Source organism: Dipodomys spectabilis, unplaced genomic scaffold, assembly GCF_019054845.1.
Source record: "Dipodomys spectabilis isolate Male_0828 unplaced genomic scaffold, ASM1905484v1 ptg000422l, whole genome shotgun sequence".
In the NCBI taxonomy this organism is placed as follows: Eukaryota; Metazoa; Chordata; class Mammalia; order Rodentia; family Heteromyidae; genus Dipodomys; species Dipodomys spectabilis.
Genome location: NW_024871099.1, coordinates 5,532,633 through 5,557,857, shown reverse-complemented (window position 1 = coordinate 5,557,857; position 25,225 = coordinate 5,532,633). Strand labels below are relative to the sequence as shown.

The following is a 25,225-nucleotide window of genomic DNA, read 5'->3' as shown; positions in this document are numbered from 1 at the left end:
GGCTCTTGAAAATAGCAGTAGTCCACCTAAATTTCTATGTAGCCCAAGTGTGGAAAATGGGTGTATCCTCCCCAGCAAAGCCACAGGCCCTCCATCGATCCTCGGGCAAGGCTAGGAGCAGGGCACCTACCTTCATAGGCCTTTGCTGCATTTACCAGGCTGGACCATTCAAGGCCTGCAGCTGTGTCGGGCAGTGGCATCATTCCAGGGTCAAGGCGCCGCAGCGGCCGCTCCCGCCCATCAGCTAGTGAGAGCTCCGAGGCAGAGATGGCAGCTGGATGGGGATGAGCAGACAGGGAGGTGGCTGAGCATGAGGCGGGAGGGTTGAACATATAAACTCAGTTGGTAGAAACCTCCTTCACAGGTAGGATTACAGACATGTGCCATCACACTTGACTTGAAAGATTAAGGAACACGGAGGAGGCCCTCAGAAAGGGCAAGGAGGGAAAGAAACCCAGCATCTCCTTCATCCCGTCTCCCATGGGGTACAGAGATAATAGGGAATCCATCTAGCTGAAATGGCCACGGACTCCTAAGCCAAGACCCTTGGGAAAGAGCACATCTAAACTGAAGGTATGTCTGAATTTTAGGGAGCAATATGTGCAGCTGCTGTGCACTATACATAACATCCCCAAAAGGCCAAGCAACACCTCATAACTGCCACAGAGTCACTTGTCACTCTAATCAGGTGGGCACATTAACGATACAACAGCTGCCTGGGGTACAGTGTGGACTTGTGCATGCGCTGCCTTCTGGCTTGAGAGCCCCTGGGATGAGGGCAGGGGATGAGACATGACCAGAAGGCATTGCTAGCTCCTCAGGCTTTCCACCCCCACCCCCCATCATGGGGCTTGAACTCTGGGCCTGGGTGCTGTCCTTCAGCTCTTCAGCTCAAGGTGAATGCTCTACCACTTGAGCCACAGCACCATTTCTGGTTTTCTGGTGGTTAACTGGAGATGAGTCTCATGGACTGTCCTGCCCAGGCTGGCTTGGACTGTGACCCTCAGATCTCAGCTTCTTGGGTAGCTAGGATTACAGGCGTAAGCCATGGGTGCCTGGCCTCCTCAGGCTTTTTGAGGGGGATGGCATGCCAGAGCACCACTCACGGGCATGCTCACAAACTATTTGCTAGATCAATAAAGGGGTGGATATGTCATAATCACACAGGCCCTGAAATGTGGCCCAACCATCCAAGCTCCTGAAGCTTATCTCCAGGTGGGGCTGCCCTGCTTCCCTGCCCCAGGTATCAGGCTCACATTTCTTCTCTGGGATGGTGCTGGGGCCTCCTCCGCCAGGCGGGTGGGGGTGCTGGTGCTGGCGGCGGGCAGGCAGCGTGCTGGAGGGGAAGGAGCAGGTGCTGGTGAAGAGCACGTCACTGGGCAGGCCTGGCTCCAGGCTGGAAGGGCTGGCAAAACTGGGTTCCCGACGCCCGCTGCATAGACTCTCATCTGACAGGGTCCGCTGTAGGCCCTTCTGGGGGGACTGCTGCCAAGACAGGGGTAGGATGAGGGAGTGGCACATCTGGGCTCATGGGGCTTCTTACTCACCCAGCATCCATTTCTGCCCTGTTTTTCCTTGGGGGCCCCTTGGCTTGCATAGGCCAGTGCCACTCTCCAGCTCCAGGCAAGGGCCAGAGGTCCCTCCAGGGGGGCAGATCCAGGAAAGTCAGGCTAGGGCTCTGGTGGGCACTACTGATGCCAGTGTATCCTCTGTCTTTAGTGCCTTGGGCTGGCAGTACTATATCCTGGGGGAGATGGATATCTCCTTCTCCCCCTCTCCCACTTGAGTTAGGTTCTTGCTACGCAGCCCAGATTGGCCTGTAGCTTGCGATCCTCCTGTCTCAGTCTCCTGAGGGATTGCAGGCATGTACCACCATACACAGCTGACAGCTGAGGTCTGTTTTGGTGCCCATACAGACAGCACCTGCCTGAGAGTGTAGTCAACCAATACAAGGAGGCAGAGGGACAAGAGCTGGCTGAAGGCATTTGGCGTCTACTGTTGTAGTCTCCCCTGGTGTGTGTGTGTGTGTGGGGGGAGGAGTGGGGCCTGAACTCTGGGCCTGGGCGCTGTCCCTCAGCTCTTCAGCTCAAGGCTAGCACCCTACCACTTGAGCCACAGCACCACTTCTGGCTTTTTTCTGCTTATGTGGTGCCGAGGAATTGAACCCAGGGCCTCACGCATACGAGGCAAGGGCTCTACCACTGAGCCACCTTCCTAGCCCCGCCTCCCTGTTCTTGAGGAACCATTTCCTTCCTGGGCTCCATAGAGCCTGCCCAGGCTAGCTTCACTCAGGTTCTGTTCCTCACCAGTGGACAGGCCAAGAGAGGATCGGGTAACTGTGGGGACACTGCCTTCCTCCCTTCCTGGGCCAGCTGGCCACACGCCACTCACCCCTGCATCCCGCTCTTGCTCTGGCCCCAGGTTGTCCATGATGATGAGTTTCTTTAGGTCGTCCTCGATGGTGGACTTGTAGTTCTTTCGCGGGGATCGCAGGTCTCGCAGGGATGCTCTCAACCGTGGCTGCCCGAAGACGTTTTTTGTGTTGGTGTCTACCTGCCTAGAATGACAGTGCCGGGTGAGGAAGCTTCGAGCCGCTGCCCTCAACTGTCTGTGCCTCCTCTACTTCACCTGGCCAAAAGTGACAGCAAAGCCATGTGGTCTGCTATGGGCACCTCCTCTGGCCAGGCTGCTCCAGGGGGGCTGGGTCACTGAGCCCACATCTAGAAGGGCATCACACTGAGCCAATGAGCGGAGGGAACCCCTATGTGAGGGAGGGAAATAGTCCAAATAAAGCAGGGTACAGGGGCGGCCACTGGGAGGAAGGATGTTACTGGCTGATGGGAGGGAAACAGGCCTTTGCTGGGAGTGAGGAGTGAGGCTGTCTAGGCTGGGAGATTGCACCACAGGCTGGGGTCCCAGGCTGAGTGCAATTAGGCAGGCCTGGGTTGCAGGTAGACCTGTGGCCTGGGTGCTCTGGGACCTTACGGCTTTGCTTTCCTAACCTGCCACACAAGGTAACCAAGCCCATAAACCACAGGGATTTTTTGTTGTTGTTGTTGTTGGTAGTGGGACTTGAACTCTGAGTCTGGGTGCTGTTCCTTAGCTCTTCAGTTCAAGGCTAGTGCTCAACCACTTAAGCCACAGCACCACTTCCAGTTTTCTGAGTTGTTTGCTGCAGATAGTCTCACGGACTTTCCTGCCTGAGCTAGTTTTGAACTGCGATCCTCACATCTCAGCCTCCTGAGTAGCTAGGATTACAGGCATGAGCCACCGATGCCCGGCTCACAGGGATTTCTTGGAAGGGCAGATACTAGGCATAGAGCCCTTGAAGAGGGCCTACCAGCATGGAATTGTTTTTGTCAGTCTTGGGGTTTGAACTTGAAGCCTGGGTGTTGTCTTCAGCTCTTCAGCTCAAGGCTAGCACTCTACCACTTGAGCCACAGCACCACTTCCAGTTTTCTGGTGGTTCATTGGAGATAAGAGTCTTACAAACTTTCCTGCCCAGGCTGGCTCTGAACTGTGAGCCTCAGATCTCAGACTCCTGAGTAGCTAGGATTACAGGTGTGAGCCACCAGTACCCAGCTCCATTTCAGCTTTTCTGCTGGGCCTCCTGTTCCAGCAGAGCCAACCCACAGTGCTCTCCGCTCTCCCTACAGGGCTTTCTAGAATACCCAGTGATCTACTGGTCACCAAGCCACTGCTGGCCCAATGGGCCCGGGTCTGAAGCTCATCTCTGCCCCTGCTCTGTGGGGGCTGCTGCCAAGCATCTGGCCAAAAGCAGACCCAGGACAGGAGGCCTCCACCTCCTTCCTTCCCGTCCTCTTTCTCTCTCTTCCTCCCTCCCTCTCAGTGGCTCAGCCTGTGGTCCCTGCCTGGCTCACAGCAGTGTCCTGGGGTCCTAGCTTGTCTCCTGGCCAGGCCCCTGACATGGTCGTACTCAACAATGGCAGGGGCAGGGCCTTACCAGACCCTCAGCACTGTCAGCTACTTGCTAGAAACCATCAGCCCCACTGAGAGGAAGGGAGACACTGTGGCACATGGGGGTTGCACTGGCCCTCTTTCTCCCAGCAGCTACTGTGGCCTGCAGCTGTCTCTGCTTCCAGAACAAGGTGATCCTCACCACAGCTGCATGTGCTAAGCAGTATCTGCCTCCCATTTCAGGCACAGAGGAGTTAAGCCACTTGTCCTAAGTCACATAGCCTGTGGGTGAAGGACTCATAACAAGGCCACAGGGCTGCAGAGCCTACAGGTGCCACTAAAAAGCTTGGCTGCCATGTTCATGCTTTATTATTTATTTATTTATTTTGTCAGTCCTGGGGCTTGAACTCTGGGCGTGGGTGCTGTCCCTGAGCTCCTTTTGCTTAAGGCTAGCATTCTACCGCTTGAGCCATAGCTCCACTTCTGGCTTTTTCTGTAATTAATTAGAGATAAGTCTCACAAACTTTCCTACCCTGGCTGGCTTCCTCAAATCTCAACCTCCTGAATAGATTGGATTACAGGTGTGAGCCACTGGTGCCTGGCTCATGCTTTATTATTTTTTTTCCCACAATAAAAAAGTTGTTTTATTGGGGAAATGAAAATGACAGAAACAAGTTGAAACTGGATTGTAGAAGGGTCTGAAATTTTCCTTTAATATTCTCTAAAGCTTGAGGTTCCTGTTTACATGGATCTCATCCTTTCTTCAGACCTCTAATCTCAGCCTGGAATTGAACAGGCACATGGTTTAATTCCCCTGAAAAACTTCCTGTTTCAAGTACTGATCCTGTTCTACTTCCAATCCCCTATTTTGAGACAGAGTTTTCCTATATAGTCTAGGATATCCTCTTGATTCAGCCTTCCCAGGGCAAGGATTACAAGTATGTACTACCATGCCCAGCTTTGATGACCATATTTATATCCCAGATGGAATGAACAAACTATATTTGGTACATGGAGCATGTTCACAGCTGATTAAAAAACATGCTCTTGTATGCAGAAAAAGAATTCTGGAAGAAATGGAGAGCAGTGATTCTCTTCAGGAAGCAGCAGTCATATTAGGAGGTGGAAAAAATGAGATCTTCACATTCTCTCTAATATCCTTCCAAACTGAACTCATTTTATCCTAATCATGTCTTGTAACAATGAGAACTAGTTTTAAAAAGGCTGGCACCTGACCTTCATCATTCTGTAAATCTAGAAAGAAAGAGTCTTTGAGCCTAGAGAAGAAACAAGATGTCTTGGGCTCCAGAGGGTTTTGAAGTCTGAATTTCCTTTCTCTCTCCCAGCTGCTTGCCTTGGGATTTTAACAAAGGGAGGCAGAGAGGCAGCAGGTTGTTTTCTGTCCAGTCTTATTTCTCCCCAGGTCAGAACTGCAGGCAGAGGGCGAGCTGGCTCTGTCCCTGTTAGGGAAGCATATTCTCTGGGCAAATTAAAAGCTTATGATCAGAGGGCAAGAAGTAGAGAGGGAGCAAGAGACAGAAAGAGCAACAATGCACACACTCTTAAGAAGCAGAAGAGGCCTCCCCACCACCTTCTTTCAATTTGGCATTTCCCAGAATTCCCTGAGCAAAGCCCTACTGCCTGGAGAGGTAGCAGACCTGGCCTTAGCATGTGTCCCTGCAGAGAAGTGCAGGGCAACTCTCCTCCTGAGAAAAGGGGTAAAAAGCCCCGCTGAGAACTTCAGCAGCACTGGTTGCATCTTCCTCACAAAGGCCCACAGGAACCCTTCTCCTGCACAGGAGCTTCCCACACAGAAAGGTGAAGCCCACCATGGCACAACAAAAACAACAGCCTCTGGAGAGGCATGGATGATGCATGATGCTCAGAGGGAGGAGGCTGCTGGGCGCCCTGGCTCATACCTGTAATCCTAGCTACAGGAGGCTGAGAACTGAGGACTGCAGTTCAAAGCCAGCTCGAGAAGGAAAGTCTGTGAGACTCTTATCTGCAATGAACCACCAGAAAACCAGAAGTGGCGCTGTGGCTCAAAGTGGTAGTGCATTAGCCTTGGGTAAAAAGCTCAGGGAGAGTGCCCAGGCCCTGAGTTCAAGCCCCATGACAAAGATGACAACAATGATGACCACTACCACCACCAAAAAAAAAGGGAGAAGGCTCTCCTGAGGCACACCTCATGAAAAAAAAAGAGCAGTTATATACAGTGCCAAACCAGTTTTAGAAAACCTACCCAGTTTAGTTTACTACACTGGAGTTTTTACCAGACTCAGAAAAAGTGGACATGTACAGGATTCTTCTAAAAACATCCTCTTCACAGGCCATGAAGTCCTTAGTCTCCTCCCCCCCCCCCCCCCCTCATTCTTGAAACAAGACAGGCACATTTCTGCCTCAGGATCTTTGCACAGACGATTGTCTAGTGTGACCTTCTAGCTACTGCTTGTGACTGGCAACTTCTTATCCCTGCACTGAGTTGAAATATTACCTCCTTGGGGGCCTCCCCTGACCACTCAACCTTCTGTTGTTCCCTCCCAGCCTGGTTCTTAGTCACGCAGTCCTGTAACTACTTTCTCCTCATGTTCTTTCAGTGCAACATGTCTAAGGTGCAGCTCAGTAGTAGAATGCCTGCCAGGCATGTGTGAAGTCCTAGGAACCCTTGCACTGCAAACTGGGCTTACATGATGTCTGTTCTTTTTTTTTTTTTTTTTGTCTCCAGATCTCTGGTCTCTCCAATTGCCCAAACCTGTAATCTGGTGGGAGGTGTGTGTAAAGGGGCTTCTCCATAGCCATTAGCAAGAATGAAACCACTTTCCCATGTGGAGAAGAGCAAGTGGGGAAGTGAGTAGGCAGGAAGTGGTTCTCTTGATCTATGAAAAAGGGGAGCAAGAGACACATATGATCACGTGCACTTGGTCATGTTTGGCACACATCTGGGAAGATGCAGAAGGAAGGAAATAATGGCACTTGTGGGTAGAGTCTGGGGGCCAGGGAAAGGAGGGGGGCTTATTTTTGTTGTTGCTGCTGCAAATCCTTCTGTACTATTTTAGTTTCTACCTTGTGTTTTAGCTTTCAAAACAAACACATGTTAAAAAAATCCTCAAGGTTCTGTTCTACAGCCCTGCACATGCATAATAGCTGATGTGCCTATGTTGTCCAAGTTCGGGTTCTGCCATGTTGTAGAAAAGTGAAGAGAAAAATGTAGGAAGAAGGCTGGGCATTAGTAGAAGGCATCGAGCAGGTCAGATGTGGCTGGGCTGGATCCCAGATGACTAGGAGCTCTGGCCTCCAACTGGGGTGGCTCCCTTGGGCCCCATTAATTAAGCTAATTAGCACGGATGGGCCTGGTTGAGCTGGGGCTTGTGCCAATGAGGCTGGCAAGCACATTCAGCCAAGGCCATAACCCAGGCAGCAGACAGACTGTCCTGAGAAGACTGCTGGGAGGAGCTGCTGGACATGTGGGGATAGCCTGTGGTGCAGGGTGGACTGGGGTTCAAGGAGAGGTCTCAGAATCAGAAGGAGCCTGGAGCCAGTACTGGCCATTACAGGCCAGGCCACAATCCCCTGATCCTGGTCAAGGCACTCTTTTCTTGGTCTGGAAACGGGTAAGAACAAGATCCTTTCTGTGGGATTGCTTGGGCCTTCAAAGTGAGTGGAGCAGTCTGGCTGGCAGACAGGGCTCTGAGTGGAGAGAAGGGGAGCCACTGAAGGCTAGAAGCAGGGAGTGCATGGAGTTTTCAGAATCCCCTCTGGCTGTCAGCAAGGCACCTGACCGAGGCTCTCAGTGTGGACACATAGCTTGCCTGCCCACACCTCCAGGGGCCTGGATGTCCCGACATCACTCCCCCTCTATGCTCTGTCATCCCAAGTTTGAGCCCATCCAGCTCATAAAGATGTTAGGAGGGCAGTGTCCCATCCAACAGCACATGAGCCTTGGGCCTGGCTTCCTGGGCTGACTCCTGGCCAGTTGTGTGACCCTGGACCTCAGCTGCCTCATCTGTAAAATGGGGAAAGAATCAACTCCCCAGAGCTGAAGTAATTCATGGAGATCTTAGAACTGGGCCTGGTATGTGGTAAGTGCTTAATATGAGTGAGATCACATTCCCCAAGTGAAAACTCCAGATCCTTTCTTTTTCTTTCTTTCTCGTTTTTGTAAAAGTGTTGGGGTTGGAACCCAGGGTCCTTGTGAATGCTGGGCCAGCACTCCACCACTGAGTCCCACTCCAGTCCTACCCTAGTCCTGCCCTCTCCTCTCTTTGCTCTGTAGCAAAACGCCTCAAATGAGGTGCTCAGTTCAGCCTTTCTCTCCGACACCTCAGGTGACCTTCGAGGCTTGATCTTGTACTCAGTTCTCAGGCTCGTCCAATCCAACCTCCTGGTCTCTTATGGCTTCTACCCTGGGCTCCTTTTGCTGGCAGTGCCATGTCAGCCTCATTTCCTGGCTCTGCTTTGTCCACTTCAATCCCCCTCTGCTGGGCTCCAAGCCCCTCTTCCTTTGCCTTCGGTCTGGCATGTCCAGCGCCCCCCATGCCCATGCCGTGCCCCTCAGCTCAGTTGAGTATCTGTCCTCCATTTCTCTCCTACTATACTACCCTGTCAGAAAGGCCTGGGTGCTGGCTTCAGACATTATCCCAGGTCCATCCCCTCTCCCCCTCCCCCGCATCTGGACAGCAGCAATTCAGGGCTCCTTGTGGGTTGCTCTGTATGTAGCGACAGGGATGCTGCAAGGAAACAATTCAGGCCACATCCGGCCTGTTCCATACCATCTAGTGGCTCAGTGGCACTTAGAGGAGATGTCAAAGCCCTTAACTACAGCTCTCAAGCTCTTCCGTGGTCAGTCCCTGTGGCTGCTGTCACCTCACATCCCATCACCCTCCTCATCCACATGGCTGAAGCCACACAGAATCTCCAGCCACAGCAGCTATATGCTCCTGCCTCAGGGTCTTTGCATGTGTTCTTCCTTCCTCAGCCTGAATTTCTTTCTTCCTTTCTTTTTTTGTGTTGGCCCTGGGTCTTGAACTCAGGACCTGGATGCTGTCCCTGAGCTTTTTTTTTTTGCTCAAGCCATCACTCTATCATTTGAGCCACAGAACCATTTGCTGCTTTTTTGGAGATTAGGTTTTCATGGACTTTCCTGCCCAGACTGGCTTCAGACCAGATCTCATGTCTCAGTGTGAGCCATCAGTGCCTGCCTGCCTGAACTTCCTCATCCACTCGCCAGGTACTCCTACTTTACTTCCTATCACCCCAGCCCAGTGCCAGCTCCCCAAAGCCAGCGGCCTTTGTCTTCTTCTTTTTTTTTTTTTAAGTTTTTTTTTTTTTTGGGTCCGGTCATGGGGCCTGACCTCTGGGCCTGGGCGCTGTCCCTCAGCTCTTCAGCTCAAGGCTAGCCCTCTACCACTTGAGCCACAGCGCCACTTTTGGCTTTTTTTTTTGCTTATGTGGTGCTGAGGAATCGAACCCAGGGCCTCAGGCATGCAAGGCAAGCGCTCTACCACTGAGCCACCTTCCCAGCCCCCCTTTGTCTTCTTGCTCACAGCTGTATCCTCAGTTTGTGGATCCCCACAGTCATCTTTTCAGTGAGAGTCAGGCATGACCGTCCTATTGTATCAGAGACTCAGGGCTACACCGCACACAGGCACTTACTTTTTGGGGTCAGTAAAAGGGAGTGGCCGTGGTGGGGGCTCGTCCGTTCTCTTCCACCCTGTTGGATGCTTATTACGCACAGGCTGCTTGGAGAAGAAGGACTTGGGAACAGAGGTGGAGAGCTGGAAGGGGCTGGACTGAGCCAGCTGAGAGGCCCGAGGTGTGTCTGCACTGGCTGTTTTGTAAACCTGAGCAGGGTAGCCAGCCCTGGAGCCCATGTCACTGCAAAGACAAAGGAAAAGAAAGTTCACTTATGAGAAGGACACAAATAATTTGATTTTTTTTTTTTTTTGGCGGGGGGGTTTGGGGGGGAGGGCAGAGGGTTCCAGGATTGGAGATTGAACTCAGGGCCTTGAGCTCTCATTCACAGGGTGGTACCCTACCACTTGAGTCATGAAAACCCACTGCTTTGTGGGTAAGAGCAGAGAGAACTTGTGGCATTTTGGCCTAGGGCTGCCTGCCCACCTCCCCTGGCTTGATGGATACGGCAGTTCTTCCAGAGCAGAACCTTTGGGATAGCATCAAGAGTACACCAAGACTTAAACATGTGTTTTACAAAGGGGAGGAGAACAAGGGGCTGGAGAAATAATGGTTGAAGAAGTCTTAAATCTGGCTAACCTAAACTCCCCCCCCCCAAAAAAAAACCACCCATATTAGTTTACTCATCTATGAAGCTCAACACTCCCCAAGTAGGATAAATACGAAGACATTTATACCTAAAAAACAAAACAAACATACCTGGAAGTTAAGCTGTAAGATGAAAATTTTAAAAGGCATTGAGAGACAGAGGATTCTTTTTTTTTTTTTTTTTCTGGGTGCGGTCATGGGGCCTGAACTCTGGGCCTGGGCACTGTTCCTCAGCTCTTCAGCTCAAAGCTAGCACTCTACCACTTGAGCCACAGTGCCCACTTCTGGCTTTTTTATTTTTTTCTTATGTGCTGAGGAATCGAACCCAGGGCCTCATGCATGCAAGGTAAGTGCTCTACCACTGAGCCACCTTCCCAGCCCAAGAGACAGAGGATTCTAACATACACAATTATCATTTACTGATTAAAAGTAAAGTAGAAGTAAGACATACACTTCTTCTAGTTGAGCTGGGGTTTTGTTTCTTGTGGCTAGCACTGTCATGACCACCTGTCTTTAGGCTCTTCTAGCAAAGCAGGGCCTTGACAGTTAGTTATTCCCCAGGACACGAGGGCCATCTCAGCCTGAGGGGTGCTCCCTCTCACACCCCACGGATCATGAGTGCCGTGGCAGGTGCCAGGTGTGCTTCCCAGATAAAGTCTTCACCCCCATCTGCAGTGACCAGTGAGAATGTACTTGGGATCTCCCTGGGCCTCAGAATCAACTAATGGCAAGGCTGATGAGGACACGGACTCTGATGTCTGCTTAGCCAGGTCTCAAGCCCAGCTCCAACTAGCAATAATGGCTTCTGGGTCGTCCCTCATCCTCAGGGATGGTTTCCTCCTCTGAGAAATGAGCCAGCAACAATACCTGTCCTACAGATCACACAATTAAGTGCTCAGCCCAGGGCTCTGGCCCTGTTCTCCCAGCTGCAGCTCTGAGGGAGATGGTGTGTTTCAGGGCTTGAAGCTCTGCTAGGGGCTCAGACAGGATTAGGGTACAGGAGGGGTAGTGTCCTGCTCTGCCCTCTACCTACCTTCAACCAGAGGCCATGTGATCATGTTGTATATCTTTTTTTTTGTTTTTGTTTTTTGGTTAGTTGTGGGGCCTGGGTGCTGTCCCTCAGCTCTTCAGCTCAAGGTTAGCACTCTACCACTTGAGCCACAGCGCCACTTCAATTTTTCTGGTGGTTAATTGGAGATAAGAGTCTCACGGCCTTTCCTGCCCGGGCTGGCTTTGAACTGTGATCCTCACCTCTCAGCCTCCTGAGTAGCTAGGATTATAGGAATGAGCCACTGGTGCCCAGCTATGTTTTATATCTTAAGGAAGTAAATCTAGAAGAAAAGGGTTTGTGGCTTACGTAAGAGCTGGAAGCCAAAGGCAGGAGGGAGAGGCCCCATTGCTGTGCATGTGTGCACTGTGGCTGGTCCATGTGGGTCTGGGGGCTCTGAAAGGTTCTAATGGAGACTCAGGATGGACAAAGCACAAAGACAAGGTGTGGCAGCAGTGACACAGCCAGGCCTTGTTTTCAGCACCTCCCTCAGGCACCATCTCACTGAATGGCTCTGTAACAATGAAGCAGAAACCACCGCTAGCGTATTTCAAGTGGGGAAGCAGAGGCCCAGACTTAAAGAATTTGTCTCCAGTGACACAGTTGGAAGGGACCGAGCAAGGATGCAAACCTCGGCTCTCAACAAGTCATATATATAATACAAGCCAATAAAACAGCAGCAGCTGCTATTTCCGTACCCAGCTATGTCTCAGGCCCTGCTGCAAGCTCTTTAAATTCACAGTTTTAAATCACAGTTCATCCTTCCAACCTCAGGCCGTGGTTCTCATGATTGACCCATTCCATAGATGGGAAGCTGAGCCTGGACAGAGGCAGGGAGACACAGAACCAGGAAGTAATACCATTTGCTTCCACAGCCCAGCCAAGCCATCATGTGCTGTTTGGTAGATGCCCGGTTTAACCCTGGAACAGTCTTTTTTTTTTTGTGGCACTCAGAATTGAACTCATGTCTCATTCTTGCTAGGCAGATACTCTACCACCTGAGTCAGGCCTCCAGATCTTTTGGTCTTGGTTACTTTTTGGAAGGAACATCTGACTTTTTATGCCCAGGAAGGGCTGGGCTGTGATCCTGCTACTTGTGCTTCCCCTGCCACTGGGGATCACTGCAAATGATGGGGGAGAGAAAAGGACTTTTGTGAACTTTTATTTCCAGGCTGGCTTTGAACCACGATCCCACCCCCAGCTCTGCCTCCCACATAGCTAGGATTATGGGCTTAAGCCACTGCACCCCACTTGGACCAGTCTTGCTTCTCTCCCTGATATCTGCCCTGGGCTCCAGTTGGCCCAGTCCCAGCACGGGGCTAGAATTGGCAGGCTTCAGGGTAGGATCCAGGAAGGGCCACCCTTGTGACCTGAGAAGCAGAAATGACAGGTCTTCAAGGATGTGGAAACAAAGGATAAAGACTTAAAATAGAGCCTTGTTTGACAACTGCTGGCACTGCTACCTGGGCTCACCTGTCAGAGCCATTGAAACAGCCTTCCTTCATCCTCCCAGACTCCTCACCACAGCCAAAGGGGCTGTGTAAACACGTAAATCACACGAGACTTGGCTCATAGGGACAGAGCCAGAGCCATCCCATAGGCCTCACTCTATCTGCGATGACGACTCTGCTCCAGCCACACAAGGCACTATCCCTCAAATATGCAGAAACATTTCTACCTCAGGACCTTTGCACTATCCCCTTACTCCATTGCTTTCTCCCTCAAACTGCCTAAGTTCTAGTTTCTAGTTTCCAAACTGGCTAAGTAGGCCTGTGTGACCCCAACCTCTTAACTAGTGCAGGCAGGGAAGCCCCATGGACCCCATGGCTCGCAGATTACCTTTTAGAGCTGTGCCCAGACGGAATTCTGAAGACTGCTGGCCCAGCCCCGGGAAGCGAAGCCACGTGCTTCCTGCCTGCGGGAACGCCCAGCTGCGTCAGCTCCACGTGGAGCGGACTCTGCTTGCTCTGCTCTGCACAGCTCTGACAGATTGCTCTGGAAACCAGAAGGCTCTGGCGTGTGTGCTGCCTCAGGGCAGGGTGGGGCCAGGTGGCTGCCCGCCTGAGCTCGGCCCTCAGTGGTGCCCACAGAAGGCACTGGCGCCTGGCAGTAAGCCTGGCAGCCAGGCTTCCATGACGAGCGTCTGGGGGGAGTGTCTGTGAAGTCGCTGAAGTCATGGATGGGCACCAACTGCTACAAGCAGGGGCTGGGGCCAGGGAAGGGAGAGGGTGGGGTTCTCTGCATGGGTATCGAAGCCCATCACTGTCCTCCTCTAAACAGTCCATTTCCCAAAGAGGCCCAGTGACTCCCCCTCCCCCCACCCCCCCCATTTGAGTCAGGGTAGCCTGGAACTATATCCATCCTCTTGTCTCAGCCATCTAAGTGCTGAAGTTTTGGCATGTGCCACCACACCTGGCCAAGTGGTCCTCTAAAAAACATGTCAAGTTGTAAGCTCAAATGCCTCCATGGCACCCATATCCCCCGGTATTAAATTGTCATGTCTAACATAGTGATAATCTTGCTGGAACTGGGCTTTGACCACCACAACAATCTGACCTCTTTCAATGCTCCTTGCCCTGCCCTGCCTCCACTGAGGCTACCTCCTAGTACAATTTACTCATTGACTTTGGTCATTATTTGCTTGCTGTCTCTCCAGGTCTACTAGGTCTGGTGTCCGCCAGTGGGCCTTGCACATCAGGCCTTTGCATAGAAGTACTACTAGGTTCTGTGTTGTACAGAACCAAGGGTACTGAGCTTGTGCAAGGTACTCCAAGTTACTTGTCCTTGATGTGCTGAGGCTGGGCACAGGCTGCCACACCAGCTATGTCCAGAGACCACAAGAGACTGGTGGATGTGGAGATGTACTTGGGGTATTAGGACTGCTGCTTGTAACAGGCGTGACCCAAGGAGATATTCTTTTTTTTTTTTTTGGGTCCAGTCGTGGGGCCTGAACTCTGGGCCTGGGCACCGTCCCTCAGCTCTTCTGCTCGTGCTCTACCACTTGAGCCACAGCACCACTTCCGGCTTTTTTTCTTTTTGCATATGTGGTGCTGAGGAATCGAACCCAGGGCCTCATGTGTGCAAGGCAAGTGCTCTACCACTGGGCCACCTTGCCAGCCCCCAAGGAGACATTCTTATTAACATTCTTCTGTTCATCTGAGGTCAGCCTTTTTTTATTTTTTGTCGGTAATAGGGCTTGAACTCTGGGCCTGGGTGCTGTCCCTCAGCTCTTCAGCTCAAGGCTAGCACTCTACCACTTGAGCTACAACACCACTTTTGGTTTTCTGGTGGTTTATTGGAGATAAGAGTTTCACGGACTTTCCTAGCTGGCTTTGAACCACAATCCTCAGATCTCAGCCTCCTAAGTAGCTAGGATTACAGGTGTGAGCCACAGGCGCCCAGCTAATTTTATTATTATTATTATTATTTTATTTTTTTTGGGGGGGGTCCAGTCGTGGGGCCTGAACTCTAGGCCTGGGCGCCGTCCCTCAGCTCTTCAGCTCAAGGCTAGCGCTCTACCACTTGAGCCACAGTGCCACTTCCGGCTTTTTTTTCCTGCTTATGTGGTGCTGAGGAATTGAACCCAGGGCCTCAAGCATTCAAGGCAAGCGCTCTACCACTGAGCCACTTTCCCAGCCCTCAGCTAATTTTTTAATTTAAATAATCTTCAATCAATCATAGTTACCTTCAGCCTGAAAGCTACTGCTGTGTACTGCTCTAAGGGTTTTTTTTTTTAAACTTATTTAGTGTTGGGGGAGCTGTATTGGAGACTGAACTCAGACCTTGAGCTTGCGAGGTATGCCAGTGCTCTACTACTTGGCCATATCCCAGGTTCTTTTGCTTTAAACTCTTGTTTTTCAGATTTGCATTAACTACCAAGTAGGCCTTGAACTTCAGCCTCTAGAGTAGCTAGGATTACAGGATTGCACAGCTACAACTGGCTCATTTAAACTTGGCCACATCACCCTGAGGTATGTGATTTATCCTTGATTTCACAGGTAGGGAAACTGAGGCTCAGAGAGGTCAAATCACTTAACCAGGACCAAGGCACGATGTGACAAGTCAGGGTATGGATGGGAAACCCTTTTCCCGCCTCAAAAAAACAAACCTATAACAATTTAAGAGCAGACATTTCCGTCCCCACACCACCCAAATCACCTCTACCACCCCATTTTGGGAAACACTGTTCCACACTAAAGCCCCGTTGCCTAGGAGAAAACTTCAGGAAGCGGCTTTAATGAGTAGATAAGAATGATTTGCAATTAGCATCAATTGTCTGTATGCAAATTAAAGCTCCCAACCACAGGGCACTCTTTTTGTAGCAGGAGGCTCTCCTCCCATTTGTTCTCTCTACTTGTGGGCTCTATAAATCCTTCTAGAAGACACTGGGTAATTTTGTACCCACCCCCTGCCTCAGCTTCCACTACTCTGGGCATAATTGCCTTTACATCAGATTTCAAAATGCTGTAATTACTTAGGATCACCAACATGGGTCTATGCCCAGAATGGGGGCCACTTCAGTCGAAGCCAGAGTACCCCCCACCCTCTTGCAGACTTTCTTGGCCCCAGATCCTTGTCCTTTAGGTGGGTGCAGTTCTGAATTTGTCTCAGCAATGATCGAGCTGTCATCTGGGTGAGGGCTGAGGCCTTGTTTAAATTTATTATTTCTCCTTAGCTCCAGCCTAGGTCTGGGATGGAACAGATCTCCAAGAAATATTCACAAGTGAAATGAATGGATGAATAATTCAGTGAGTAGAGGAGCTGTTCAGCAGTCTTCAAGCCCAGAAGATTGAGAACTATTTTTCTAGGGAGAGGCAGAGACTTCACTTGGTTTCCTTTCCTTCCCTCCTACCTACCCCCCATCCCCTGCCACCCCCACTGCTGTTTCCTCCTCTGCCCTTCTGAGTGCCTTCAGGAGCTCCTTGGTTCATGGCACCCAGGGTGAGTGCTGCCAGTCAACTATGGTGCCTTTCAAAGCTGTCAAGAGTCATGCAGAGACAGTGCACAGTCACGACATCATTCAGATAGACAAGATCCAATCAAGGGCGGTATACACAGAAAGGTCAAGGATCATTCTGGAAACCACTGCTTTCACCTTTTCGACACAAGTATCATTATGCAGAAATAGATTCAAACACTGAACTTCTACTGGGAGCTGTGGTCCCAGGGCTGGAAGCTGCTGCCCAGGATAGACAACGAAGCCACTGGCCCAGGAAGTGGGGAAGGCATTGGCTAGAGCGGCCAGCCCTGGGGACACTATGTAGTAAAACTTGTTGGGGCTGCTTCTCTGAGAGGTCCTATCAAGCCTATGCAGGCAGCTGGGTAAACCCATTCACTTCCTTCTGGCCACTTTCCTTCTAGCAGGGGCCAGATGCTGTACTAACAGTATTGGCATAAAAAAATCGAATATTTTTGCTTAGCGGGTGGCTCAGCTCACAATGCTCACTAAAGAATACTAGCTACTTGGGAGTTGGAGATCAGGGGATTGCATCTGAGGTCAGACCAGGTATGGAAGTTCACAAGATTCCGTCTCGGTCAATGGCTGGGTACAGAGGTATGTTCCTACCCATCCCAGAGACAAAGGGAAGCACCTATAGGAGGACTGCAATCCCTGACAGTCCAAGTATTAAGCGAAACTCTATTCTGACTCTACAGAGACTGACAGAGTGCTTACTGAGCAAGCAGGAGGCCCTGAATACAAATAAACAAGGCAAATTATTTATTGCTTCCCCTCCCCCCATCAGAAACTTCAAGTGGGGCCCAACAGCCTGCATTGACTAAACAACAGGGATGGGTTGAGGATCAATGCTTTACATTATGGGGCTGGAAGGCCAAACCAAGCCTGTATTTGGGATGGGCCATGACCCCTGCTAGTGCACAGAAGCGGGACAACCTTTCCTGTTATCTGTCTCTCACCTTTGCTAGCCTCCTACCCCTGTTGGCCACCTGGAGACCAGAGGTGCCAGTATGTGAAGAAGGGGGGGAGGAAGTTGCAGAGAGCCAGTTCTTGAGGCCTCCACGGGCTGCTGTGCCAGACCTGCTGCTCCAGTCCAGCTCTGCCCTCCCTGGATGTCCTGTCAGGAATGTTAAACCCGTCTGTTTAAGCCACAGCCAAAGACAACCACATGCCTAACAGATACGGGCTGTGACCCTCAGAAAGCATAAAAATCCACTGGTCTCAGCAAACAAAGAAGTGAGAGGCAGAATCAAAGTGAGAAAGACAGGCAGGGTCACTGATCAATGGGCAGCAGGAAGTAGCCCATGAGCCTCCCAATTCCATGAGCAAAACGAGTGTGTAAGCACCTCTAAGAGTGAGCACAATTCTGAGAAGGAGACCTCAACCATCAGGACTGTGGGGGATGTGGAAGGTGGCTGGGACTTCTGGAAGACCTGGGCTAGGGGCAGTGCCTTACCTGGGTTGCCTTGGTGGGTCTCGGCTGCCCCCGGCCAGGCCTGTGGGGGTGCTGGCGCCTGAGGAGTACAGTTTCGGCCGGTAGCCCTTGCCCTGGCCAGCAACTGCGGGGGTCGGGGAGACCTCCCGCCGCCTGTCTGCGTGGTGGGGCCTTGCAGCGGACTCTCGGCCACCACACAGACCAATACTTCCAGGGGGCTTGTGTGGCTTGGTGGGCCGTGGCACTTTGGCCAGGGACATGCAGCTGGGGCTGGAGGTATAGAGCGTGGTGTCGATGCCGCTGTCACTGGAGCCGCCCTTGGAGAGGGGGTCTTGCTCGGGCTCCAAGGGGTCCAGAGGGTCAAACCAGCGGTCGTCGCTGTGGCTGCTGGACGCATTGCTGGACAGGGTATTGCTGCTGGAATGGCTGGAGTACTGAGGTTCGCCCTAAAAGGCAAGGATAGGCGTCACCCCAGACAGCTTCTAAGCCTGGCTCCTACTTCCCAGCCATGTTACCCCAGGCAAGGGATTTACCTTTCCTCTGCTTCAGTTTCCACATGTGTAAGGTAGGCAAGGAGGGTAGAATAAGCCTTGTGGGGTGCTCAGAGGAAGAGCTGACATTCATAGGTGATGTATATATCCCAAACCTCAGATTCAATGTGCTGGGCTCGGCCCCTCTCCACAGCACACCACCTTCCTCTAGTGTGGCTCAGGTACTCTGGACTCACCCCTGGCCCAGCCTGCTACCCCCACCTACCTCTAACTGCACTCTGGTCCTGCCTACCACTGCAACCACAGGCCCTCTCTGTACTGCATCATATCCTTTCCCCTGGTACTGCGTGTCTTGCTCAGGGGAAAAGCCAGAATAGAATAGAATAGAATACCAGGTCTTGATGGGCGTGGCACCTGTTCTGCTCACCTCACCTGCTCCCTCTAGACCACTCTATTCTAGCCACATTGGTCTTCTTGCTGTCCACTAAGCGCGCAGAGCATAGTCCACCTCAGGGCCTTTGCACTTATTTTTCTGATGCTTCACCATTCTTCCCTAGGCTATTTTCATGGTTTATTTCCTACTTCATTCCAGGTTTTGGCTTAATGTCACCTCCTCACTGACCACATTATCTTAAAAGTTAGTCACTGAATTGGGCTTCGTTTTTCTTCTATAGCAAGGAGTTATCGGTACACATTTTTGCTCATCTGTTCACTGCTTGTTTTCCCCTCTGGGATAAAGACAGGGGCTCATATCCTTTTCATTATTGTGAGGGGGGCTGGGAAGGTGGCTCAGTGGTAGAGTGCTTGCCTCACATGCATGTTTGATTCCTCAGCACCAAATAAACAGAAAAAGCCAGAAGTGGCGGAGGGTCCCAGTATCTACCATACTGTGAGTATGGGTAACAGGACTGACAAGAGCTCCAATGACATACACAACTACATTTCCCAGCCTGCCTTGCAGGAGTGGAGTGCAGACAATGCAAGTGGGAGTGATTTCATGCCATTTCCAGGCCTCTAAGCCAGGATAAAAACCTCTCATTCCCCTCTCTTCCTCTCACTCTGAAGAGAACTCAGCAGAGCCATGAGGGAGAAGGCACCTGGGTCCCCACCAACCCTGTGGAAAGATGCTCACTGAAGACCTGTACTGCATTGCTATAGGACAAGGACATGAACTTGTACTGTTTGAGGTCTAGGGGTTCATTTTCCAGGACTGATGTAGTGATAAGAAAACAGGCTTGGGAGGTAAAGGGATTTACTCAAGATGGCCAGCGGAGGAGGGCTGGAGTGAGGCTGTGAGCCTGTCTGGCTCAGAGCACACTCTAGACCAAGCATCTGGTCTACTCAGGGCAGATGGGAAGGTGAAGGATGAGCTGCAGGTAGTGTATCATGAAGAGGCCACACCCCAAGAGAGCTGCCCAGCCTTGCAGGCTGTTCCACTCCCTGGGTGGGGCCAGGGGAGACGGGATTCGGGACTCACTTTGGAATGCCTGTTGGGGGAATCTTTGCCTGCCACATCCTGCCTGGAGGTGTGCTTGCTCCCACTGCTTCCCGCCATGGCTGAGAGCCGGGCCTGGGCTGGCACATGCCACAAAGGCTCTGCAGGACAACAAGAGACACAGCAGTGGTTAGGGGGTGACACAGGCCAGGGTCTGAAAAGACAATAACTGGGTTGTAAATATGGTTTCATGTCCCACCCCTCTGGCCAGCCTGCTTACCCAGGGTATAACCCCACCAACCTAAGCCATGGGGTACAGCACACTCAGAAGCAGCCAACATTCGCTGAGCACTTACTGTACCCAGGCACCAACCCAAGAGCCCTCTGCAGATTCAATCGTTTAACAACATACAATCCATCAGGGCTGGGAAGGTGGCTCAGTGGTAGAGCGCTTGCCTTGCATGCATAAGGCCCTGGGTTCGATTCCTCAGCACCACATAAGCAAAAAGAAAAAAGCCAGAAGTGGTGCTGTGGCTCAAGTGGGAGAGTGCTAGCCTTGAGCTGAAGAGCTGAGGGACAGTGCCCAGGCCCAGAGTTCAGGCCCCACGACCGGACCAAAAAAAAAAAAAAAAAAAAACAACATACAATCCACCACCATCCCCAAATGAGGAGGCCCAGCACAATTCCAGTCTCACTGACCTGGGAGATTTTTTTCTTTTGTAAATTACTTGTCCTTGTCCATCTCCCTCCTTCATTCTTCTATGGGACCAGTTATCTATTATCTTTTAAGTTGGTGGTGGGGCTTGAACTCTGGGCTTGGGCGCTGCCCCTGCACTCTTCAGCTCAAGACGAGCGCTCTACCGCTTGAGCCACAGTGCCACTTCAATTATCTATTATCTTATTGGCTACTAGAGGTTTTTATTTTTTATTTTGTTTTGTTTTTGTCGTGGGGCTTGAACTCTGGGCACTATCCCTCAGCTCTTTAGCTCAAGGCGAGTGCTCTACCACTGGAGCCATAGGGCCACTTAAGGTTTTCTGAGTGGTTTACTGGAGATAAGAGTCTCACAGACTTTCCTGCCTGGGCTGGCTTTGAACTGTGATCCTCAGATCTCAGCCTCCTGAGTAGCTAGGAACAGGTGTGAGCCACCAACGCCCAGTGAGAGTTTTTTGCATATGTAAGGCAGCAATCCTTTGATGGAAAATGTATATAATTTAACGAATCCAAATTAGTGGTACTACTGCGATTTGAACTTAGCGCCTTGTGCTTGTTAGGCAGGCACTCTAGCACTCGAGCCATGCCCCTGGCCCTTTCTGCTTTAGTTTTTTTTGCCTATGGCTACCTTTGGACCACCTACTTAGGCCTCCCTCACAGTTGAGATTACAAGCACAAACCACTACACCTGGTTTGTTGGTTGAGATGGGGTCTCAATAACTTTTTCACCTCCTACTGCCATCCTCCTGAGTTGCTGTGATTACAGGTATGCACCACCATTTCCAGTACCCCAAAATGGAATCATAACAAACATCCTACTACTTTTCAGAAGGAAGGAATGTACAATACACAGAACAATGCTGGGTACATGACAGTCACACAAAACCAGGTTGCTGATAATCCTGTTCACTTGACCTGTGCAGGGCAAAGCCTTGTTTCTGTCCACGGCCTTTGATCTTTGCCATCCATCCTTCATCTATCCTTAGCTGAGTCTAGACTTCCTGATGATTTCTAAGCATAGATTCTCCTAAAGTGTGTGTGTGTGTGTGTGTGTGTGTGTGTGTGTGTGTGTGTGTGAAGGGATTGGTTACTTTATAAAAAAGTTCTAAGTGAGAGGAACTGAACTCAAGGAGACAGAGGGAGGAAAAGGGAAGACAATCATCAGTTTCTGTGACACCTATCTGAGGTCCATGGAGTGCTGGAAAATGTCCTCTCCATTTTACACTCTGGTATAATGAAACAGCCAAGTAACACTTTTCTCTTTTCCTGAACTGAGTGGAAAAAAGAGAAAGATCCAAATCTGTCTAACAGCTGAGATGGGAGACTTGCAGGCAGTGCTGAGCCCTCTGAGAAGGAGCAAGCGGTACCCTCAGGCCCCCACCAGCAGCAGGACAGCAGGAACATGAGCCAGACCTATTTGCATGAAGTCAAGAACCATGGGCCGACCAGCGCTGGAGGCTCATGCCTGTCATCCTAGCTACTCAGAAGGCTAAGATTTTAGGATTATGGTTCAAAGAAATCCCAGGTAGAGGGCTGGGAAGGTGTCTCAGTGGTAGAGCGCTTGCCTTGCATGCCTGAGGCTCTGGGTTCAATTCCTCAGCACCACATAAACAAAAAGAAAAAAGCCCGAAGTGGTGCTGTGGTTCAAGTGGTAGAGCGCTAGGCTTGAGCTGAAGAGCTGAGGGACAGCGCCTAAGCCCAGAGTTCGGGCCCCACGACTGGACCCCCCCCTACCTCCCCCCCCCCCCCCCCCCGCCAAAAAAAAAAAAAAAAAAAGAAATCCCAGGTAGAGGAGTCTAGAGTACTCTTATCTCCAATTAACCAACAAAAAGCCAGTAGTGGAGCTGTGGCTCAAGTGGTAGAGAGCCAGCCTGGAGTGAAAAAGCTAAGAGATAGTACCTAAGCTCTGCCAGGAAATTCTCCAGGCTGGTAAATCCTGGGCTATGAAGCACTGTGCTGGGGAGCTGATGAGGTACCCATGGGTACCATCCTGGCTGTCTGAATATCCTCACATCCCCCAACAGGAGCTCTCCAGATCTTCCTCTCCCAGGGCAATGCATCATCTTTTGTGTTCACTCTATCCATTCCTCTGGAATTCTCAGGCTTCAAATGTATATGTAAGTATTGTGTGCACACAATCAACAAATTTATATATGTGACAATAAACATGAAAAGTTGCTCAATCCTATCATTGATTAGCAAAATGCAAATTAGGCCAGAATGGTGGTACCCGCCTGTCATCCCAGCATCATAGAAGATATAGGTAGGGAGATTACAATAAGGTCAACCCTAGATTAAAGCATGAGACCCTAGCTGAAAAGTAATTTTTTTTTTTGGGGTCCGGTTGTGGGGCTTGAACTCTGGGCCTGGGCACTGTCCCTCAGCTCTTCAGCTCAAGGCTAGTGCTCTACCACATGAGCCACAGCACCACTTCCGGCTTTTTTCTTTTTGCTTATATGGTGCTGAGGAATCGAACCCAGGGCCTCGAGCATGCAAGGCAAGCGCTCTACCACTGAGCAACCTTCCCAGCCCCACAAATTAAAATATCAAACCAGCACTTAAGAGACCAAGGCAGGAGGACTGCTAGTTTGAGGCCAGCCTAGGATACACACAATGAGTCCAGGGCACATAAGGAGACCCTGTCACAACACTATAACTATGTTGTTAGTGAGAGCAGTAAATGGCTTCATCACTTGGGGAAATGGTGTGTGGCAGTTTCTTTAAAAGATAGTGAAACACCTGATCCTGATGGAGCAGTTCTACTCCTAGGAAAAAAATGTTCTTTAAGAAACAGAGGCAGATGGGCTGGGAAGGTGGCTCAGTGGTAGAGTGCTTGCCTTGCATACCTGAGGCCCTGGGTTTGATTCCTCAGCACCACAAAAGCAAAAAGAAAAAAAAAAGCCGGAAGTGGCGCTGTGGCTCAAGTGGTATAGTGCTAGCCTTGAGCAAAAGAAGCTCAGGGACAGTGCCCAGGCCCTGAGTTCCAGCCCCAGGATTGGCAAAAAAAAAAAAAAGAAAAAAGGAAAAAAAAAAAAAGAAAAAGATTCAGGAGGTTGGAGGCATGGCTCATGTGGTGGAGTGTCAGCCAGTGATTGGAAATAATTAGGTCAAGAGTTTGAATCCTGGTCATGGACATGAAGAAGGAGAATTAAAGGAAAAGGAGGTAAAGGAGAAGGAGGACAAGAAAGAAGAAAAAAGAAATAAGAAGAGACACAGCAAGAGAAGCCAGATTCACAGTGCAAAATATATACAGCATGATTTGACATTCAATGGAACCCAAAGCCAGGCAGGCTGGGAGGGGATGTCACCTCTCAAACCTTGAATAAGAGAGTGGCTGGGGCTCAGGGGACCTACCTGGTTTCTGGCGCTCCATGGTACTCTCCTGGCTGGTCAGGCCGCCCGAGGAGGAGTCACCACTGGACATCCCATCGTGGCTAAAGTGTGGATCAAAGGAAAGCAGTGGGTGCGGGGCGGCAGCATACCTGCAGGGAGCAAAGGGACACAAGCACAGGTCAGTGTCAAAACCACAGGCGCCTATGACTTGCTCGGCAGTGGCTCCGCTGTGGACTGGGGTGACAAGCCGGCTGGCAAGGCTGTCTGAGCAAGCCTGGAAATTGCTATTAACTGAGGCTCAGGATGAGGCTCGCCTGGGAAGCTTGCCAGTGAAAGCGGCGTCAGCAGGAGCACAGGGCACTGTAGGTTCCTTGAGGAAAGAGGACTCAAGAATCACTTGGGTCTACATCCCTGCCCTTGGTGCCCTGGACACAGGCTATAGGATGGGTGAGTTACCTGGCCTGCCAGGAGCTACCACCCCAGGTTCTCTTTCTCTCTGAGGGAGCAGGCTGGGTCAGACAGCTGGGTAGGTTGTGGTTCCCAGCTCACCACTGCCCCTTATCAAACCAGGTGTGGTCACTTTCTTCCTAGCCTCAGTTTCCCTGGTTGTCAAGAGGTCATCCCAGCAGGCCTTTGTCACAGCACTCAGTCAGGGCTGACACATGGCACTATGAGTGGTGACAATCAGCCCACAGAAGAGCAATCTGTGTCCCTTTCAGGCAAGTGCCCATTGATTTGAGCTGAATTTTTCTATGAAAAAAGATGTTAGGCATCATCTGCCTTTGGGACTGGTGAGTGGGAGTCACCAAAGCTGTCCCCAGACAGAGATCCTGCTAGAAGAAGGCTCCATATCTCCCCCCTCCCCCAACCCAAGGAAGGCCAAAATCTAAGGGAGGTGGTGGCAGAGGGCTTTCCCTGTGGTTCATGTGCCACCGAGGTTCTTTCTCTATGCCATGGGGTGCATTGTGTGTGTGAATGCCTCCCTGTGTCCAGTTTGCCTTGAGTCAGAGCTGGGGCTCCAAAGATCATTGATCTGGGAGAGCTGAGTCCTTGGGGCAGGCAGGACAATTTTGTTTTGTTTTTTTTTTTGGTCAGTGGTGGGGCTTGAACTCTGGGCTTGGGTGCTGTCCCTGCTTTCTTCAGCTCAAGGCAAGTGCTCTACCACTTGAGCCACAGCACCACTTCTGGTTTTTTAGTGGTTTATTGGCTTTAATACATGATCCTCAGATCTCAGCATCATGAGTAGCTAGCATTACAGGCATGAGCCACTGGAGACTGGCTTCAGACAGGACAGTTTTGGGGGTCAGGATAACCCTGTAGGATCACAAGCCCAGGTTTTCATCAACTCTGCTTATGGAAACAGTGACCTCAGCTAAGAGATGTTGCGTTGCTGAACCTCAGTTTCCCCTCTAAAATGAGGTAAGTCAGCAGCCTCCTGGAGCTGCTGGGAGGACTCCAAGATCAAGCCCATAGATGGATGGGGTGGACTTGCAAACCGGTGCAGAGAAAGAGGCCCATTAGTCCTCCTCCTCTTTTCTTTTGGCTGCACCAGCATTTAAATTCAGGGCTTCCCACTTGCTAGGCAGATGCTCTACATGGCTTGAGCAATACCTCCAG

At 50.9% G+C, this 25,225-nt stretch overlaps 1 protein-coding gene across 5 annotated transcripts in view; it reads right to left on the bottom strand.

Moving 5' to 3' along the window:
- Nucleotides 1-25,225, bottom strand: part of Sipa1l3 (signal induced proliferation associated 1 like 3) — a 157,140-nt gene that overhangs the window by 5,957 nt on the left and 125,958 nt on the right. For 3 of the 5 annotated variants that reach the window (XM_042668217.1, XM_042668218.1, XM_042668221.1), the window contains 7 exons: nucleotides 23,630-23,757; nucleotides 19,606-19,724; nucleotides 17,659-18,083; nucleotides 9,571-9,792; nucleotides 2,392-2,557; nucleotides 1,257-1,485; nucleotides 131-274 (listed from right to left, as the gene is read on the bottom strand). In XM_042668217.1, coding sequence (XP_042524151.1) covers nucleotides 131-274; nucleotides 1,257-1,485; nucleotides 2,392-2,557; nucleotides 9,571-9,792; nucleotides 17,659-18,083; nucleotides 19,606-19,724; nucleotides 23,630-23,757 — 1,433 coding nt within the window. The remainder of the gene's footprint in view (nucleotides 1-130; nucleotides 275-1,256; nucleotides 1,486-2,391; nucleotides 2,558-9,570; nucleotides 9,793-17,658; nucleotides 18,084-19,605; nucleotides 19,725-23,629; nucleotides 23,758-25,225) is intronic. The other 2 variants (XM_042668219.1, XM_042668222.1) reach the window with 2 other exon arrangements.